This window comes from Scyliorhinus torazame, chromosome 3 (genome assembly GCF_047496885.1).
Source record: "Scyliorhinus torazame isolate Kashiwa2021f chromosome 3, sScyTor2.1, whole genome shotgun sequence".
NCBI lineage: Eukaryota > Metazoa > Chordata > Chondrichthyes > Carcharhiniformes > Scyliorhinidae > Scyliorhinus > Scyliorhinus torazame.
Window position 1 is genome coordinate 42,236,450 of NC_092709.1, and position 20,662 is coordinate 42,257,111.

The following is a 20,662-nucleotide window of genomic DNA, read 5'->3' on the forward strand; positions in this document are numbered from 1 at the left end:
GTTGAACCTTTCCAGGGCGGGCATCAAATGCCTGGATTAAAAAGCCAAACGCACAGATGATGCAATTCTGAAACAAAATGAGAAAACTCTCAGGAGTTTAGTCAGTATCTAGAGGGAGAACAAACCTTTTCAAAGGTGCTCTTTTCTCTTAACTCCGTTTCTCCCCCTTGTTTTATCATTACCCGTCGACAAATGTGGTTCCAGCTGCCACTTAAACAGAGATTTCATTACAAAACGTTGATTTTGATTAACATTAGTGAAACAGGAGGAATTTCACATTGCAACAAAAACCCACACCATAATTTTGACCAGATTTTGTACTCATGACGTGCAGTGATTATGTCTGATCCATTTACAATGAAATTTAAAAGGGCCAGCTGCCATGACAACCCTGAATATAATTATCGATGTACGCCACAGAATAATTTGTGCAGTGGGACTGTTTGTTGCAACTTAATTGTTGACATTTAGATAATGAAGAATTAATTTGGAGCCTGGAAAATATGGCTATTGAATTTGAACTAGATTTGATTAATTGTCAATTAGTTAAAGCCCAACAGGGAATATTATACACCTTGTCATCTTTTGCCAGCAGGCCTATGCATGCCCTTTAGATCTGGGAGAGTGAAAAGATACAGCTGTTTCCTTTTGTACTTCTTCCCAAGAGGCAGCGAGCAAAGAAGTCTGCCATTACCGGTGTGATCGATTGTAGGGTCAGATTTTGGGGAAAGGCTAATTGAACTCAGAACTCAAAATTAATGATAGGATGGTGATTGTCATTTTTTGGTAGCTGAGACGCAGAGGGCATGAGAGTAAATCTTCCGCTACTACCTGTGCCACGAGGGGGCATGGTCGGTCAGATTTCTTGGGCAACTACAGAATTCTGCCCAGCAGGCTCCAAACTCTGACGAGCTGAGAGCTATGCAAAAACCCAGGAATTGCACAGACATAAGAGATGATCCAACAGTATGTTTGGGAGCCAAAGAGTTACTTTATTATCCTACCTTTGGTGCACTGCCATTGTTCTCATTGTAAGAAGTCTTACAGCACCAGGTTAAAGTCCAACGGTTTGTTTCGACTAGCTTTCAGAGCGCAGCTCCTTCATCAACGTGGTCGTGTATCAAGATGGGTGTCACTGATGTGTGCTGACTGACATAATGCACAAACCCGACATATGTAAGTTCTCTATAATTTGGGACAATGTCTAGTCCTCTTTCATTATGTTGGGCTTTGGGTCTGCTAGCTTACCCTTCCATCCACAGGCTGAACCTATGAATACATGTACATCAGCCTGTAGTTTAAATACCAAAATCGCCACCACAGAATTACTCAAATAGTAAATCCAATAATCAAAAGTTGAGAAACTGCTACCATTGTTGTTGTGCCAATACTTTTTGAAACATTTTTAGCCGTTAGAGAGAAAAGTGGCAGCGTCTCTTCAAACTCAGACCGCAGTATGATTCCTCAATGTACTGAAGCTAATTAATGTGAGGTAATTTCACACAGGGTGGGATCCAGCCACTGGATGTATCTGGGGAGAGCCCTATGTATTATCCCTCATGGGACTTGCGGGGTGGGAATGATTGTCTTTGCTGTGGTTCCCACGGAGTTCAAGCACCCCCTCTGAGGGGTGAGGGAACTCCATTCGACTATGTATAAATAGGCAATAGGGCATTGACCGTGAAAAGACCCAGTAGGGAACTACCGGGAGTTGTATATAATGCAATTGTAAATAAACCAAAGTTTGTTATTCTTACTCGGTGTAGGGCAGCACGGTGGCGCAGTGGTTAGCACTGCTGCCTCACGGCGCCGAGGTCCTAGGTTCGATCCCAGCTCTGGGTCACTGTCCGTGTGGAGTTTGCACATTCTCCACGTGTTTGCGTGGGTTTCGCCCCCACAACTCAAAGAATTGCAAGGTAGGTGTATTGGCCACGCTAAATTACCCTTAATTGGAAAAAATGAATTAGGTACACTGAATTTAAATTTTTTTAAAAAGAATTCTTACTCGTTGTGGACTGTCCATGTCCTTATTAAACTGCCGACTAGGAGTAAACTTGTTTGCCATCGATGCTACAAGCTACTTGGCTGAGCCACCTCACCAATTTTCTGAACCCAGGTTGGAACCAAGTATTCTGCCATGCCTCTGTTTGGGCGATTGAATACATTCGACGCTGATGTTGAAGACTGGAACCAATACACGATCAAGAACTTTACGTACCCAGCGGCACCAGATACACACTCATTCGACCAACTTGTGGCACAATATTTCAACCTGACCCAAACGCTCATGTATTCTTAATCTGCCACTGTCAAAATAATACGAGTAGCACCACAGGGTAAGCCCTGCATAAAACAGAAGGTTATGCTTGCAGTCAGAAAGTTCAACATTTATTCAAAAAGTACACTTTAAATGTCAATGAATTAAAACGCAAGAAGGTGGCTGATTGGCTAGATGGGTAATATAGATTCAGAACAGCATGGGTTTGATTCCTTTTCCAGCTGAATTAGACTTGAGGCCTACCCCCTCAGCCTGCCCCTGAGACTGAAGGGAAACGGAAAACTACTGCTGACAAAAGACTGCCATGAACAATGGTTGAGGATGAAGCATCAGCAGACAAGAGTCATTGGGAAGAGCAGGCATGAATGAATGTGTCAGATAAGGTGACAGCCATCATCAACTAGGCTACAAAGGTTTGAGAAAATTTTGATCAGGTCAGTTCAGTGGTACATACACCTCTGAGATAGTGAGCTCGTGGTACAAGAAAGTCAATTTGCTCATTGCTTCCCATCAAAGTGCAAGCAAACAGAAGGAAATAGATTTTCACAGTGCGTCCGAGCACTAGTCAATAGGCATTTGACTAAAACAAACACTTCAGTGATTAAAATGCAATGCAACCAATGTAACTGATCAGGACAACGGGAATCCCGTTGTGATTCCCGTTGAGGCCAACAATTTACTGAATGGCCCCAACGACAAACCAATGGATAAGATTTTGTTTTTAGAAGTCAAAATCAACAAAACCAAACATGAATTAACAGCAAAATCACAGTTAATATATATATATTACTAATTACACATTAAAGAGCAGATACAACAAGAATAGGTCTCACCGATTTACTAGGCACTCCACTGTAACATCAGTTTCAGCCACAAAGTTCTTCAAAACTCTGGAATGGGATTCTCCGTGGCCGCCGCTGGAATCGGGAAATGTGATTGGGCAGAGAAACGCTTCCGATGCCAAAGTCGCGGCGGGCACCGATTTAATGCCGAATCGCAATTCTCCATCGCCCCGACAGCGGCGTCAGTGCGTTCCAGAATGCATGTACAGTAAACACCATTGGCAAATCATTAGCGGGCCTGATCCGGTATTCTCCGGGGCCGCCACGATTCTCCGCCGAATTCCCAAAGCCGAGGTTCGCTTGTGCTTTTAAAAATCATGAAACGTGGCTGCTGAGGGAGAGAGAGGGGGAACGGTTAGTGTCCAACACCACTATCGTTCTCTGACAGTTGTGTCGCTGGCTGGGGTGGGGGCTTCTGCCAGGGCCGGGGGGGGTAGCAAGGGGGTGGCCAGGAGGTGGGCTCTGGGGTCGGGGTACATGGGAACCGAATACCATTGCCGCACCATGCGAGGCAGCCACTGACTGCCCACTGTGAACTTAGGGCCACAGATCATATTGGTACCTTCCCAGACCACTCCCCTAGGTGCCCTCTTGCCCCAGCTAACCCATCAGCCATATGGGTCCAGTGCAACCAGTGCCATCTTATTGGCTGGAATGGTGTGTGTGGGGAGTGAAGTGTGTATATGCAGCTGCAGCTTGGCAGCCTCCTGAGTGTCAATCGCAAATCCGGCAAATCTGGCACCATTTCTCATTGGAATCGATTATTCCACATGGCGCCAGTGCCAGCCCCTTAACAGTCGCTGAATCGGTCCAGGTGCGGCGCCAGTTTTGATGTCGTGAAAGTCCATGAATCCTGCCCCAGCGTCAACACTTAGTCTCAGAAACAGAGATTCCAGCCGCTGACCTTTGTCGGGTGGATTTTCAGCTCCTTTTATTTGAGTGTTTAGTCACTAATTCTCATCAGCAGCAGCTCCCAATCAACCTTAGTTCCACTCGCACGGAGCTGGATTCTCCGTCCCGCCGCACCACATTTCTGTTTCACCCCGCCGGCGGGATGCTCCGTTACGCTGGCTGGTTAATGGAGTTTCCCATTGTGGGGCAGCCCCACGCCGTCAGGAAACCCCTGGGCTGCTGGTAAAACGGAGCATCGCGCCGGCGGAAAATGCAACCCACGGTTTTTACCAAAGTGGCGTACCTTTCCAGAATCTTCTTGGCTCTGCTCATGGTGATCCTGGTGGATACAGATCCACCAGCATCACCTTTGTCCAAACCTTCTGTGACAACCTTGTGCATTGTATGGCCAAGGTACCCAGTTATGTTGAGTAACAGAAACAGCTGCAGGAACCCTGGTATCAGTTGATTGCCAGCTCCTGGATCCAGCCTTTGTGTTCTTCAGCCTGCATGCACCATACCACCGGCTCCTAGGAATCTGTGTCTTTTACCTGGTTTCACCCAACTTCAGATTCAGTTTTTGTTTTATTTCTCTTACAAACCCAAAGGTTCAGTTTTCCTTTCAATTAGGGTCTGGTCCAAAAATGTACAAGCTTCACAACCAAGGGCCAATGCACCCAACAGAACATTCAAATTCATCTATTCAGATAATAGTTTGCGCATGATCCCCCACTGGTCTCGCAAAGCATAATTTCATCAAAATTGAACACACATACTGATTACATGGCAATTAATTTGTAATACAAATGAATATACAAATGTATCATCTACCTAACACGTAACAATGCTTGCAATGCAATAGAGTACAACTGAGCACTATTAAAAGTATAAGAGTACATTTGAATTCACATAATGGGCACACTATAACTGAATACATCTAATTTGACGATAGAAAAACTGAACGGAATTAGTAATAACAGTGGGCAGTGTTGCTCTTATTAGCCTTAGTTTTATTAGCTCTAATTCTGTCACCTTTGCTCATGAGTCGCCAGGTATCTTTCTGATACCGCCACGTGGTTCAAGCTCTAGTTATGATTAATAAGACAGCACACCGCTTAGTAAGATTAAAATCAACGGTCATTTATTATGTACAGCAATAAATACTTATACAATAATCCTACTTTCTAGACTACTACCTACCACTACTGGCCAATACTTAACTTTTGGGAATGGCCCACCAGGTCAGGGAAACAAATGGCTTATCGAATTGGGTCTGGCCTGCGGGATTCAAAGGCTGATACAGGTCGATGGCTAGGAGTCTCTATCGGGTAGCGATCGCTGGAGTCAAACTTACGGTTTCTGGTCGATGGTTCTTGCGAAGGTTGCGAGCAGGAGAAGAAGGGAGAGAAGGGTCAATCTGAACTTGGCCCCTATCTTTATAGTTCCCGGGACTTCCCTCCTCTCAGGGCGGACCTTGAACCTGGTCCCAAGTGATTGGACTTGTTCCCAATCACTGGGTTCGATATGCTCCAATAATGGGGCGATTCCTTAATCGGGGGTGGTCGTTCACCTTTCTTTGTCTCGGCCACTGCTGGCGCCGAGAGGTCTGGATCGGCATTCAATTGCTAATTTGTTGCAATTGTTCCCGGGGATAGCCGATTAAACTGCAGATGTCTGGGTTGATGTGCTGCTAATGGTTGCAGGTATCGATCTGGGCCGACTTCCCCAGAGCCGAATACGCTGTTCTGTCTGCAGCTGTCCATTTGTGCCCTGTTGGCTGCTTTTCCCATCAGCCTTTTCGGTTAGCCATTTTACATCGGGTTTTGGCCAAATTAATCGGGAATCAGCCATTTTAGGTGGCTACATCCCTCCTTGTGATCCCAACGCGAAGCGTGAAGGATCACATAAATTTTGTCCTTTCCGTTCCCTGACCGGGGGGGACACCTCCTACATGGCCACTACTCTGACCCTAGCTATTCACCCAAAATTCTTACCTAAACAATTCTAAGGGCGCTATGTCAGGCAGGGGCATGCATTTACAAAATAAAAAACTTGGAACCTCTAATTTTACCTAAATACACTATACTCATCAAACATTGCATTATCCTATCTTCCTAAAACATACAACAACAATCATAACATTCAATATACTCTTTCCTGGCTTGGCAGTCAAGCTCAGGATCATACATTTTTTGTTTATGGAAAGTTTTGTACATCTTTTATTTACAGAAAAACGCAAGTGCATGTTCTTTATTATCGTGTTATAGGTCGCGGGGGTCGGGGGTCTGGTCATAACCGAATATAGGGGATCGGATCCGATATACCGGGGTTCGAGCACGGTACGCTCTCCTTCTCCATTTGCGGAGGCGCATAGTCTGCACTACACAGCAGAGTATTGCCAACGCTAACAGTGCTTCAATTACGTAGGACAGGGAGTACCAGGTTATAAATCTGGCACACCAGGAAGATGCAGTGTCGCTGGTGACTGGGCTTTGGGTACTGCAGGGCAGTGAAACATTAACGGCAGGGGGGTTTGGAGTAATGGGGTCCGCGTTCCCGCGCAACCAAATGTCCAATAAAAAGATTTTGATCATGATGAAAGAAGTCCTCAAGGCTGTCCTCTTTCTTTTTCTTTCTTTGTCTTCTCTGTTTTCTCCGGTCCTGTAGCTTCTGGAGTTCTGTAAGACAAGCATAGTATCCGTAACTACCTTGGTATAATATCCGGTATGTTAGTGTGTCTGTCCTTTTTGGGGCCAATTATACCCTGATAATTGGTCACTATGTGTGACTCCCTCATTTTCTTTTCCAAAACAAATGTTAGGACACGGCACACTTCCCAGTGAGGGGCCAGTGCTGATTTACCATCCCAATACTCCAGGATGCAAATAGCAGATGGCAGCAACCTAAAGGTCGCCAAAAAAAAATAAAACTTTTTGAAATGAAAATGTCAAATGAGGTGCGTATGGGCTGCGATGGGTAAGATTTGGATGGAGTCCCCGGGTAGGATGGCTACCAATGCCATATCTCCCCAAACCGAGTGTGTTTGACCAACGGGGGCCAATACTTAACTTTTGGGAATGGCCCACCAGGTCAGGGAAACAAATGGCTTATCGAATTGGGTCTGGCCTGCGGGATTCAAAGGCTGAAATAGGTCAATGGCTAGGAGTCTCTATCGGGTAGCGATCGCTGGAGTCAAACTTACGGTTTCTGGTCGATGGTTCTTGCGAAGGTTGCGAGCAGGAGAAGAAGGGAGAGAAGGGTCGATCTGAACTTGGCCCCTATCTTTATAGTTCCCGGGGGCTCCCCGCCTCTTGGGGCGGCCCTTGACCCTGGCTGCTTTTCCCATCAGCCTTTTCGGTTAGCCATTTTACATCGGGTTTTGGCCAAATTAATCGGGAATCAGCCATTTTAGGTGCCTACAGCAGGATTCTCCAAAATGGAGACAGAGTGTCCGTGCTGTCTTCAACGCTGTCGCGTTTCACGACGGCGCGAAACGGGCACTGCGCGGGGGACTTCCTCAACGCGCCGGCCCTGACGCAACATGGCGCGGGGGTTCAGGGGCTGGCCGTGTAACAAAATAGGGCTGGGGCTGGAGAGGCCGGCCCGCTGATCGGTGGGCCCCGATCACAGGCCAGACCCCATCGGAGGGCTCCCCCGGTGAAGGAACCCCCTCCTCCCCCCCCCCACACAGGCCTTCCCCCGACCCTGCGCGCGGATTTCCCGCCGGCTGTGAGCAGGTGTGGTCGGCGCCGGTGGGACTCTGCCGTTTCCGCTCGGCCCATTAAGGCCGGAGAATCGGCAGCCCGGCCGCGGACAGCAGCCCACGACCGGCGCCGCGCTAAAACGCCGTGGCGCAAATGTCGCTGATTCTCCGCTCCTCGGAGAATCACGTGCCGGCGTCGGGGCGGCGTGGCGAGGTTGCGCCGATTCTCCGGCCCGGCGTGGGGCTCGGAGAATCCCACCCAGTGTATCTGAACACATAACTAATTATAAAATAATTGAACATATAATTATGAAATAATAAGACATGTTATCACATATTATTCATTCCAATATGGCTGAATACAAAAAGTTATAAATTCAAAACAATGGAAATGGATGAATAACATAAAGGTCTGCCATGTACAGGCGTTAGTGTCCTATGCATTATCAAAATGTAATGTTTGCCGATAATCAAACACAATGCAACAATATTTCCCAAAGTAAAACTGCATGGTGGCACTGTGTTTAGCACTGCTGTCTCACAGTGCCATGGGCCCCGGGCCCAATTCCGGCCTTGGGTGACTGTGCCACGTTTTCCCTGTGTCTGCGTGGGTTTCCTCCGGGTGCTCCGGTTTCCTCCCACACTCCAAAGATGTGCAGGTTAGATGGGGTTACAGGGATAGGGCAGGGGAGTGGTAAGGTGCTCTTTCAGAGGGTCGGTGCAAACTCGATGGGCTGAATGTCCTCCTTCTGCACTATGTTTTCTACAAATGTGTGCTTCTTGTATTACAGGGCTTTAAAATATTCTGTTCTTAAAATATATATTTTTTGGTTCCAGAAATATACCTCTTGCTATCTGCATATCAATGGCAGTTGTCACAATTGGATATGTCTTAACAAATGTAGCCTATTTTGCCGTAATGAGTCCTGAGGAGATTTTAGCCTCTGAAGCAGTAGCTGTGGTAAGTAATATAGTCTTTAATTAATTTAATTTAATTGAATGAGCCCCATGGTATTTTGAAATGTAGAATATTCTTCAGTTTACAAATGGTGATAAACAAATTGCATTACCAACAATCTTCTGAAATACTTCTCAAATAGAGACAAAACCTGATTCAGTGAAACAAGACAAAATATTGTTCAATCTTCAATGTTTTCTGGAGTACAGTGGATTGTTAACACAGCAGTTCAAGGTACCTGTGAATAAGGTGGGAGGAAATGCCCTGAAAATAGAGTTGGTGCATATCAAGTTCATTAAATCCCACCTCCATTGGATGATGAGAATAAAGTTTGGTTGGCAAAGCCAAAACAAGTGATATGTTACATCTACAGGTGGATTCTACAACAGTGGGTGCCCAGTGAGCTGAAGCACACCAGGCTTTCCTGTACCCCTCAGTGGAGAAACATGAAATCCATGTGACCCATTTCAAATAGCAAGTCGAAAGGCTGTCATTGGCTGCACCAGCTTAAACATTAGGCTCAATCAGCCCATGATCCGAAAGCAGCTGGAGCAGGCATTTGTGATTTATGCTGAAGGTCAGACCACATGGTTTTAGAAACAAACTCCAGCCTCCCCCAAGACCCTTAGCACATTTGCAGGATGCCTGCCAAATGCCTGCTGTCTCCCACCTATCCTAAATATTTTCCAGCACACAATAAGCAGCCCCACACTTCGATATGCATGATTTCCCAGCCCTTCCCGCTAGCGGCATCTTCTGTTAGACATCAACAGGACCGGAAGATCGCGCAGGCGGCCAATGGCAAGCCACCTCCATCACCGGAAAACACGGAATGGGAAGGCGGAAAATCCCACCCTAAATTTATCACGTATTGCCCACGACGATCAATTCATTTATGAACAGAGCACATTGCAGCGACAGTGTGCCAGTGTGATGCACACAGAGCAGAATAGTGATGTTATTGAATTTCCAAAATCAACTCCATCATTATTAAGAGAAAGCACTAAGCTGAAGAAAGGATTCGCACTAAGTTTTATTCCTTTGTTCTTTCATGGGATGAGGGCATGTATTTGATTTATTTAAGGGCATTAGCGAACCAGGTAGGTTTTTATAACAATCGATACTAGTTTCACGGTCACAAATGGACTTTTAATTCCTGGAGTAGGTATTGAAGTCAAATTCCATGACCTGCCATGATGGGAATTGAACACTGGGTCCCCAGAGCAATACCCTGAGCCTACGGATTGCTCGTCCAGTGACAATACTACTATGCCACTACCTCCCCAACAGATTATAGAATGGTCCAGTGTTACTCGGAAGCCTGCTCACTCAAACAGTCCAAAGACTGGTGTGCAGCACGGTGTGACCTAAGGAGAGGAACGAAAGCGGGTTACAATTGAATTTATTCCCTCAAAAATAAAGGTCATCCATTTTGCTATATTTTACTTCTGTAAGAAGAGTTTTGTTATTTATGGGAATGATGTGCCCGTCAAAAGGAACAATCTATCTTTTGTTCCCTGCATCAGCATTAAGCTCATCCAGGTCAGATGTATCAGGGATTTGACGCAGAGTTAAACTCCCTCCACTCTATTGTAAGTATGAATTTAACTGCAATCTGAAGAAGCTCCGGCATGACCTTTTCCATTTCTCAAACCACTTAAGCCCTCACTAAGTAAGATTGCTTGTTATGTGCTGCTGAAATGCAGACAGCTTTGACTGTGCTCTCAAGCCCACTTGGGACCAGTTTGAAACTGCCCTCATGCTCTATCTTTCTAACTGCTACAGAGAGGTGAGATGTTTGTTGCAGATGCTGGAGTGGACTGAAGCCTGGTCTCAAAGGTGACAGGACATTTTGGCCCATGTAGCTCAAAGAATTACTTTGATATTCTGCGGCACAGTTGACAAGGTTCCAATTTTAAAAAAGCTTCCCAGCTTGTTTCATTGTTGCACGCACTGTGTCCTATTTTGGGCCAATGCAGTCCTCTGAATTTAATACTTTGTCCGTTCTCAGGGAATCTTCAGGATGGAAAACTAATATTCCACATAAATAACATGAAGCGAATACTTACAAGCAGCTTCAAGTAAAGAGGGCTGGATTCTCCGTTTCTGTGGCAAAGTGCCAATACCAGCGTAGGATCCGTGGTGTTTCACGACCGGCAAATTGGCATGAACCCCTCACTGATTCCAGTACCGGTGAGGGGCTGGAACTGGCGCAGGGTGAAACATCCGCACATCATGTCAGGAAACGGCCGGAAAGTGGCCGGGTCGCAGGTCGCGCCAGACAACATGTCGCCGGCCGTGCGCAACCCCAAACTGCCAACCGCAGCCCCACAGCACAAGCCCTGGCCACCCCCCACTAGTACCCCCAGCCCTTGCAGAAGCTCCCCCGGCCAGCGGCACGGATCACGATGGAGTGTGGCGGCGCTGGACACAGTGTGCAGCCATCACGCCGGGTTCCCGCGTGGCAGATACCACATGTGTCCCGCGCTGTCGGGAACTCTGCCCATCGATGGAGAAGCACCGCAGGTGGGCCGGCTGCTGACGCGCCAAAGGCGTTGAAATGACGCATGCCATGATGACGCCAGTTTGGAGCGGACGGAGCATGATGGACCAGCGTCAAACCGACGCCGGCCCTGATTTCGGCGTGAAAATCCATTCTCCACCCGATTGACGAACACGATTTTGGCATCGGGCTACGGAGAATCCAGCCCTGAGTTTATTGCACTCACAAGGAACACCTTATTCAACAATTGGAATTACATTACCTCAGATAACCTGGACCTCATTATTTAAAGAGTCACCAAAACAGTCTTTACACACTAATTATTTATATAAATACATTTGTCATTATGTTAACACATATTAACATATATTAAAGGATGACCAGTGTGGGTTTTGTCCAGAATATCAGTGTTTAAAAACAGTGGACAGATGTCCATAATGGCTCAGCCGGTTTTATCATTGCCTATCTGAACTGTCAGAGCAGGAAAATTCCAACTTTGTTCTGTGTTAAATGACTGTACTTCTTCACAGTATTAAGTATTGCCCTCAACAGCAAATCAACTCTTTCAGGAGTAGGTAGGGAAGAAAATTGGTCAAAGAAAAAACTAAGAACTTGTAAAGAAGAGTTAATTGATGGACAGTTTGTGTGGTCATTGATGGACAGTCTGTGTAGTCATTGATCGATGGTCCATGTGGTTATTGATGGACAGTCTGTGTGGTCACTAATGGACAGTTTGCGTGGTCATTGATGGACAGTGTGTGTGGTCATTGATGGGCAGTTTGTGTGGGCATTGATGGACAGTTTGTGTGGTCATTGATGGATGGTCTGTGTGGTCATTGATGGACGGTCTGTGCGGTCATTCATGGACAGTTTGTGCGGTCATTGATGGACAGTCTGTGTGGACATTGATGGACAGTCCGTGTGGTTATTGATGGATGGTCTGTGTGGTCATTGATGGATGGTCTATGCAGTCATTGATGGACAGTCTGTGTGGACATTGATGGACAGTCTGTGTGGACATTGATGGACAGTCTGGGTGGACATTGATGGACAGTCTGTGTGGACATTGACTAACAGTATGTGCGGTCATTGATGGACAGTCTGTGTGGTCTATTGATGGACGGTCTGTGTGGTCATTGATGGACAGTCTGTGTGGTCATTGATGGACAGTTTGTGTGGCCATTGATGGACAGTGTGTGTGGTCATTGATGGACAGTCTGTGTGGTCATTGATGGACAGTTTGTGTGGTCATTGATGGACAGTCTGTGTGGTGATTGATGGACAGTTTGTGTGGTCATTGATGAGTGGTCTGTATAGTTATTGATGGACAATCTGTGTGGTCATTGATCGACGGAATGTGTTGTCATTGATGTACAGTCTGTGTGGTCATTGATGGACAGTCTGTGTGGTCATTGATGGACAGTCTGTGTGATGGACAGTCTGTGAGGTCATTGATGGACAGTTTGTGTGGTCATTGATGGACAGTCTGTGTGATGGACAGTCTGTGAGGTCATTGATGGACAGTTTGTGTGGTCATTGATGGACAGTCTGTGTGATGGACAGTCTGTGTGGACATTGATGGACAGTTTGTGTGGTCATTGATGGACAGTCTGTGTGGACATTGATGGATGGTCTGTGTGGTCATTGATGGGCAGCTTGTGTGGTCATTGATGAACAGTTTGTGTGGTCATTGATGAACAGTTTGTGTGGTCATTGATGGATGGTCTGTGTAGTCATTGATGGATGGTCTGTGTGGTCATTGATGAACAATTTGTGTGGTCATTGATGAACAGTCTGTGTGGTCATTGATGGACAGTCTGTGTGGTCATTGATGAACAGTTTGTGTGGTCATTGATGAACAGTTTGTGTGGTCATTGATGGATGGTCTGTGTAGTCATTGATGGATGGTCTGTGTGGTCATTGATGAACAATTTGTGTGGTCATTGATGAACAGTTTGTGTGGTCATTGATGGACAGTCTGTGTGGTCATTAATGGACGGTCTGTGTGGTCATTGATGGATGGTCTGTGCGTTCATTGATGGACAGTCTGTGTGGACATTGATGGATGGTCTGTGTGGTCATTGATGGACAATTTGTGTTGTCACTGATGGACCATTTGTGTGGTCATTGATGATCAGTTTGTGTGGTCATTGATGGATGGTCTGTGTGGTCATTGATGGATGGTCCGTGCGGTCATTGATGGACAGTCTGTGTGGACATTGATGGACGGTCTGTGTGGTCATTGATGGATGGTCTATGCGTTCATTGATGGACAGTCTGTGTGGACATTGATGGATGGTCTGTGTGGTCATTGATGGACAATTTGTGTTGTCACTGATGGACCATTTGTGTGGTCATTGATGATCAGTTTGTGTGGTCATTGATGGATGGTCTGTGTGGTCATTGATGGATGGTCCGTGCGGTCATTGATGGACAGTCTGTGTGGACATTGATGGACAGTCTGTGGCGACATTGATGGACAGTCTGTGTGGTTATTGATGGATGGTCTGTGTGGTCTATTGATGGACGGTCTGTGTGGTCATTGATGGACAGTCTGTGTGGACATTGATGGACAGTTTGTGTGGCCATTGATGGACAGTGTGTGTGGTCATTGATGGACAGTCTGTGTGGTCATTGATTAACAGTGTGTGCGGTCATTGATGGACAGTCTGTGTGGACATTGATGGACAGTCTGTGTGATTATTGATGGATGGTCTGTGTGGTCTATTGATGGATGGTCTGTGTGGTCATTGATGGACAGTCTGTGTGGTCATTGATGGACAGTTTGTGTGGCCATTGATGGACAGTGTGTGGTCATTGATGGACAGTCTGTGTGGTCATTGATGGACAGTTTGTGTGGTCATTGATGGACAGTCTGTGTGGTGATTGATGGATGGTCTGTGTGGTCATTGATAGATGGTCTGTATAGTTATTGATGGACAATCTGTGTGGTCATTGATCGACGGAACGCGTTGTCATTGATGTACAGTCTGTGTGGTCATTGATGGACAGTCTGTGTGGTCATTGATGGACAGTCTGTGTGGTCATTGATGGACAGTTTGTGTGGTCATTGATGGACAGTTTGTGTGGTCATTGATGAGTGGTCTGTGCGGTCATTGATGGACAGTCTGTGTGGTCATTGTTGGCGGTCTGTGTGGTCATTGATGGACAGTCTGTGTGGACATTGATGGACAGTCTGTGTGGTTATTGATGGATGGTCTGTGTGGTCATTGATGGACAGTCTGTGTGGTCATTGATGGCCAGTCTGTGTGGTCATTGATGGCCAGTTTGTGTGGTCATTGATGGATGGTCTGTATAGTTATTGATGGACAATCTGTGTGGTCATTGATCGACGGAACGCGTTGTCATTGATGTACAGTCTGTGTGGTCATTGACGGACAGTCTGTGTGGTCATTGATGGACAGTCTGTGTGGTCATTGATGGACGGTCTGTGTGGTCATTGATGGACAGTCTGTGTGGTCATTGATCGACGGAACGCGTTGTCATTGATGTACAGTCTGTGTGATTATTGATGGACAGTCTGTGTGGTCATTGATGGACGGTCTGTGTGGTCATTGATGGACAGTCTGTGTGGTCATTGATGGACAGTTTGTGTGGTCATTGATGGATGGTCTGTATAGTTATTGATGGACAATCTGTGTGGTCATTGATCGATAACACGTTGTCATTGATGTACAGTCTGTGTGGTCATTGATGGACAGTCTGTGTGGACATTGGTGGACAGTTTGTGTGGTCATTGATGGACAGTCTGTGTGGTCAGTGATGGATCGTCTGTGCGGTCATTGATGGACAGTCTGTGTGGACATTGATGGATGGTCTGTGTGGTCATTGATGGGCAGCTTGTGTGGTCATTGATGGACAGTCTGTGTGGTCACTAATGGATGGGCCGTGCAATCATTGATGGACAGTCTGTGTGGACATTGATGGATGGTCTGTGTGGTCATTGATGGACAATTTGTGTTGTCACTGATGATCAGTTTGTGTGGTCATTGATGGATGGTCTGTGTGGTCATTGATGGATGGTCCGTGCGGTCATTGATGGACAGTCTGTGTGGACATTGATGGACAGTCTGTGTGGACATGGATGGACAGTCTGTGTGGTTATTGATGGATGGTCTGTGTGGTCATTGATGGATAGTCTATGCGGTCATTGATGGACAGACTGTGTGGACATTGATGGACAGTCTGTGTGGACATTGATGGACAGTCTGGGTGGACATTGATGGACAGTCTGTGTGGACATTGATTAACAGTATGTGCGGTCATTGATGGACAGTCTGTGTGGTAATTGATGGATGGTCTGTGTGGTCATTGATAGATGGTCTGTATAGTTATTGATGGACAATCTGTGTGGTCATTGATCGACGAAACGCGTTGTCATTGATGTACAGTCTGTGTGGTCATTGATGGACAGTCTGTGTGGTCATTGATGGACAGTCTGTGTGGTCATTGATGGACAGTTTGTGTGGTCATTGATGGACAGTTTGTGTGGTCATTGATGAGTGGTCTGTATAGTTATTGATGGACAATCTGTGTGGTCATTGATCGACGGAATGTGTTGTCATTGATGTACAGTCTGTGTGGTCATTGATGGACAGTCTGTGTGGTTATTGATAGGTGGTTTGTGTGGCCATTGATGGATGGTCTGTTGATGGACAATCTGTGTGGTAATTGATCGACGGAAGCGTTGTCATTGATGTACAGTCTGTGTGGTCATTGATGGACAGTCTGTGTGGTCATTGATGGACAGTTTGTTTGGTCATTGATGGGCAGTTTCTGTGGTTATTGATGGACAGTCCGTGTGGTCATTGATGGACAGTCTGTGTGGTCATTGATGGACTGTTTGTGTGGTCATTAGTCGACAGTTTGTGTGGTCATTGATGGACAGTCTGTGTGGTCATTGATGGACTGTTTGTGTGGTCATTGATGGACAGTCTGTGTGGTCATTGACCGATGGAATGCGTTGCCATTGATGTACAGTCTGTGTGGTCATTGATGGACGGTCTGTGCGGTCATTGATGGACAGTTTGTGTGGTCATTGATGGGCAGTTTGTGTGGTCATTGATGGGCAGTTTGCGTGGTCATTTATGGTCCGTTTGTGTGGTCATTGATGGATGGTCTGTGTGGTCATTGATGGATGGTCTGTGCGATCATTGATGGACAGTCTGTGTGGTCATTGATGGACGGTCTGTGTGGTCATTGATGGACAGTCTGTGTGGACATTGATGGACAGTCTGTGTGGTTATTGATAGACAGTTTGTGTGGTCATTGATGGACAGTCTGTGTGGTGATTGATGGATGGTCTGTGTGGTCATTGATAGATGGTCTGTATAGTTATTGATGGACAATCTGTGTGGTCACTGATCGACGGAACGCGTTGACATTGATGTACAGTCTGTGTGGTCATTGATGGACAGTCTGTGTGGTCATTGATGGACAGTCTGTGTGGTCATTGATGGACAGTTTGTGTGGTCATTGTTGGACAGTTTGTGTGGTCATTGATGAATGGTCTGTATAGTTATTGATGGACAATCTGTGTGGTCATTGATCGATGGAATGTGTTGTCATTGATGTACAGTCTGTGTGGTCATAGATGGACGGTCTGTGTGGTCATTGATGGACAGTCTGTGTGGTTATTGATGAATGGTCTGTATAGTTATTGATGGACAATCTGTGTGGTCATTGATCGATGGAATGTGTTGTCATTGATGAACAGTCTGTGTGGTCATAGATGGACGGTCTGTGTGGTCATTGATGGACGGTCTGTGTGGTCATTGATGTACAGTCTGTGTGGTCATTGATGGACAGTCTGTGTGGTTATTGATAGGTGGTCTGTGTGGTCATTGATGGACAGTTTGTTTGGTCATTGATGGGCAGTTTCTGTGGTTATTGATGGACAGTCCGTGTGGTCATTGATGGACAGTCTGAGTGGACATTAGTCAACAGTTTGTGTGGTCATTGATGGACAGTCTGTGTGGTCATTGATGGACAGTTTGTGTGGTCATTGATGGATGGTCTGTGTGGTCATTGATGGATGGTCTGTGCGGTCATTGATGGACAGTCTGTGTGGACATTGATGGACAGTCTGTGTGGTTATTGATGGTCAGTCTGGGTGGACATTGATGTACAGTCTGTGTGGACATTGATGGACAGTCTGTGTGGTTATTGATGGATGGTCTGTGTGGTCTATTGATGGACGGTCTGTGTGGTCATTGATGGACAGTCTGTGTGGTGATTTATGGATGGTCTGTGTGGTTATTGATGGACAGTTTGTGTGGTCATTGATGGACAGTCTGTGTGGTGATTGATGGATGGTCTGTGTGGTCATTGATAGATGGTCTGTATAGTTTTTGATGGACAATCTGTGTGGTCATTGATCGACGGAACGCGTTGTCATTGATGTACTGTCTGTGTGGTCATTGATGGACAGTCTGTGTGGTCATTGATGGACAGTCGGTGTGGTCATTGATGGACAGTTTGTGTGGTCATTGATGGACAGTTTGTGTGTTCATTGATGGATGGTCTGTATAGTTATTGATGGACAATCTGTGTGGTCATTGATCGACGGAATGCGTTGTCATTGATGTACAGTCTGTGTGGTCATTGACGGACAGTCTGTGTGGTCATTGATGGACAGTCTGTGTGGTCATTGACGGACGGTCTGTGTGGTCATTGATGGACAGTCTGTGTGGTCATTGATCGACGGAACGCGTTGTCATTGATGTACAGTCTGTGTGGTTATTGATGGATAGTCTGTGTGGTCATTGATGGACGGTCTCTGTGGTCATTGATGGACAGTTTGTGTGGTCATTGATGGACGGTCTGTGTGGACATTGGTGGACAGTTTGTGTGGTCATTGATGGACAGTCTGTGTGGTCATTGATGGACAGTTTGTGTGGTCATTGATGGACAGTCTGTGTGATGGACAGTCTGTGTGGACATTGATGGACAGTTTGTGTGGTCATTGATGGACCGTTTGTGTGGTCATTGATGGATGGTCAGTGTGGTCATTGATGGACAGTTTGTGTGGTCATTGATGGACAGTCTGTGTGATGGACAGTCTGTGTTGTCATTGATGGACAGTTTGTGTGGTCATTGATGGACAGTCTGTGTGAAGGACAGTCTGTGTGGACATTGATGGACAGTTTGTGTGGTCATTGATGGATGGTCTGTGTGGTCATTGATGGATGGTCTGTGCGGTCATTGATGGACAGTCTGTGTGGACATTGATGGATGGTCTGTGTGGTCATTGATGGGCAGCTTGTGTGGTCATTGATGAACAGTTTGTGTGGTCATTGATGAACAGTTTGTGTGGTCATTGATGGATGGTCTGTGTAGTCATTAATGGATGGTCTGTGTGGTCATTGATGAACAATTTGTGTGGTCATTGATGAACAGTTTGTGTGGTCATTGATGGACAGTCTGTGTGGTCATTAATGGATGGGCCGTGCAATCATTGATGGACAGTCTGTGTGGTCATTGATGGACGGTCTGTGTGGTCATTGATGGATGGTCTGTGCGTTCATTGATGGACAGTCTGTGTGGACATTGATGGATGGTCTGTGTGGTCATTGATGGACAATTTGTGTTGTCACTGATGGACCATTTGGGTGGTCATTGATGATCAGTTTGTGTGGTCATTGATGGGTGGTCTGTGTGGTCATTGATGGATTGTCTGTGCGGTCATTGATGGACAGTCTGTGTGGACATTGATGGACAGGCTGTGTGGTCATTGACGGATGGTCTGTTGGACACTGATGGACAGTCTGTTCGGTCACTGAGCGACAGAAAGCGTGGTCATTGATGTACAGTCTGTGTGGTCATTGATGGACAGTCTGTGTGGACATTGGTGGACAGTCTGTGTGGACATTGGTGGACAGTCCGTGTGGACATTGGTGGACAGTCTGTGTGGTCATTGATGGACAGTCTGTGTGGTCATTGATGGACGGTCTCTGTGGTCATTGATGGACAGTTTGTGTGGTCATTGATGGATGGTCTGTATAGTTATTGATGGACCATCTGTGTGGTTATTGATCGATAACGCGTTGTCATTGATGGACAGTCTGTGTGGTCATTGATGGACAGTCTGTGTGGTCATTGATGGACAGTCTGTGTGGTCATTGATGGACAGTCTGTGTGGTCATTGATGGACGGTCTCTGTGGTCATTGATGGACAGTTTGTGTGGTCATTGATGGATGGTCTGTATAGTTATTGATGGACCATCTGTGTGGTTATTGATCGATAACGCGTTGTCATTGATGTACAGTCTGTGTGGTTATTGATGGACAGTCTGTGTGGTCATTGATGGACGGTCTGTGTGGTCATTGATGGACAGTTTGTGTGGTCATTGATCGACGGAACGCGTTGTCATTGATGTACAGTCTGTGTGGTTATTGATGGACAGTCTGTGTGGTCATTGATGGACGGTCTGTGTGGTCATTGATGGACAGTCTGTGTGGTCATTGATCGACGGAACGCGTTGTCATTGATGTACAGTCTGTGTGGTTATTGATGGACAGTCTGTGTGGTCATTGATGGACGGTCTGTGTGGTCATTGATGGACAGTTTGTGTGGTCATTGATGGATGGTCTGTATAGTTATTGATGGACAATCTGTGTGGTCATTGATCGATAACGCGTTGTCATTGATGTACAGTCTGTGTGGTCATTGATGGACAGTCTGTGTGGACATTGGTGGACAGTTTGTGTGGTCATTGATGGACAGTCTGTGTGGTCATTGATGGACAGTTTGTGTGGTCATTGATGGACAGTCTGTGTGATGGACAGTCTGTGTGGACATTGATGGACAGTTTGTGTGGTCATTGATGGACCGTTTGTGTGGTCATTGATGGATGGTCTGTGTGGTCATTGATGGACAGTTTGTGTGGTCATTGATGGACAGTCTGTGTGATGGACAGTCTGTGTGGTCATTGATGGACAGTTTGTGTGGTCATTGATGGACAGTCTGTGTGAAGGACAGTCTGTGTGGTCATTGATGGACAGTTTGTGTGGTCATTGATGGACAGTCTGTGTGAAGGACAGTCTGTGTGGTCATTGATGGACAGTTTGTGTGGTCATTGATGGATGGTCTGTGTGGTCATTGATGGATGGTCTGTGCGGTCATTGATGGACAGTCTGTGTGGACATTGATGGATGGTCTGTGTGGTCATTGATGGGCAGTTTGTGTGGTCATTGATGAACAGTTTGTGTGGTCATTGATGAACAGTTTGTGTGGTCATTGATGGATGGTCTGTGTAGTCATTAATGGATGGTCTGTGTGGTCATTGATGAACAGTTTGTGTGGTCATTGATGGACAGTCTGTGTGGTCATTAATGGATGGGCCGTGCAATCATTGATGGACAGTCTGTGTGGTCATTGATGGACGGTCTGTGTGGTCATTGATGGATGGTCTGTGCGTTCATTGATGGACAGTCTGTGTGGACATTGATGGATGGTCTGTGAGGT

The 20,662-nt window shown here is 46.2% G+C and overlaps 1 protein-coding gene across 1 annotated transcript in view; it reads left to right on the top strand.

The window, feature by feature from the left end:
* The window catches only part of slc7a11 (solute carrier family 7 member 11), a 258,680-nt gene that overhangs the window by 196,930 nt on the left and 41,088 nt on the right, over positions 1-20,662 (top strand). The window contains exon 7 of the mRNA XM_072495573.1: positions 8,552-8,675. Coding sequence (XP_072351674.1) covers positions 8,552-8,675 — 124 coding nt within the window. The remainder of the gene's footprint in view (positions 1-8,551; positions 8,676-20,662) is intronic.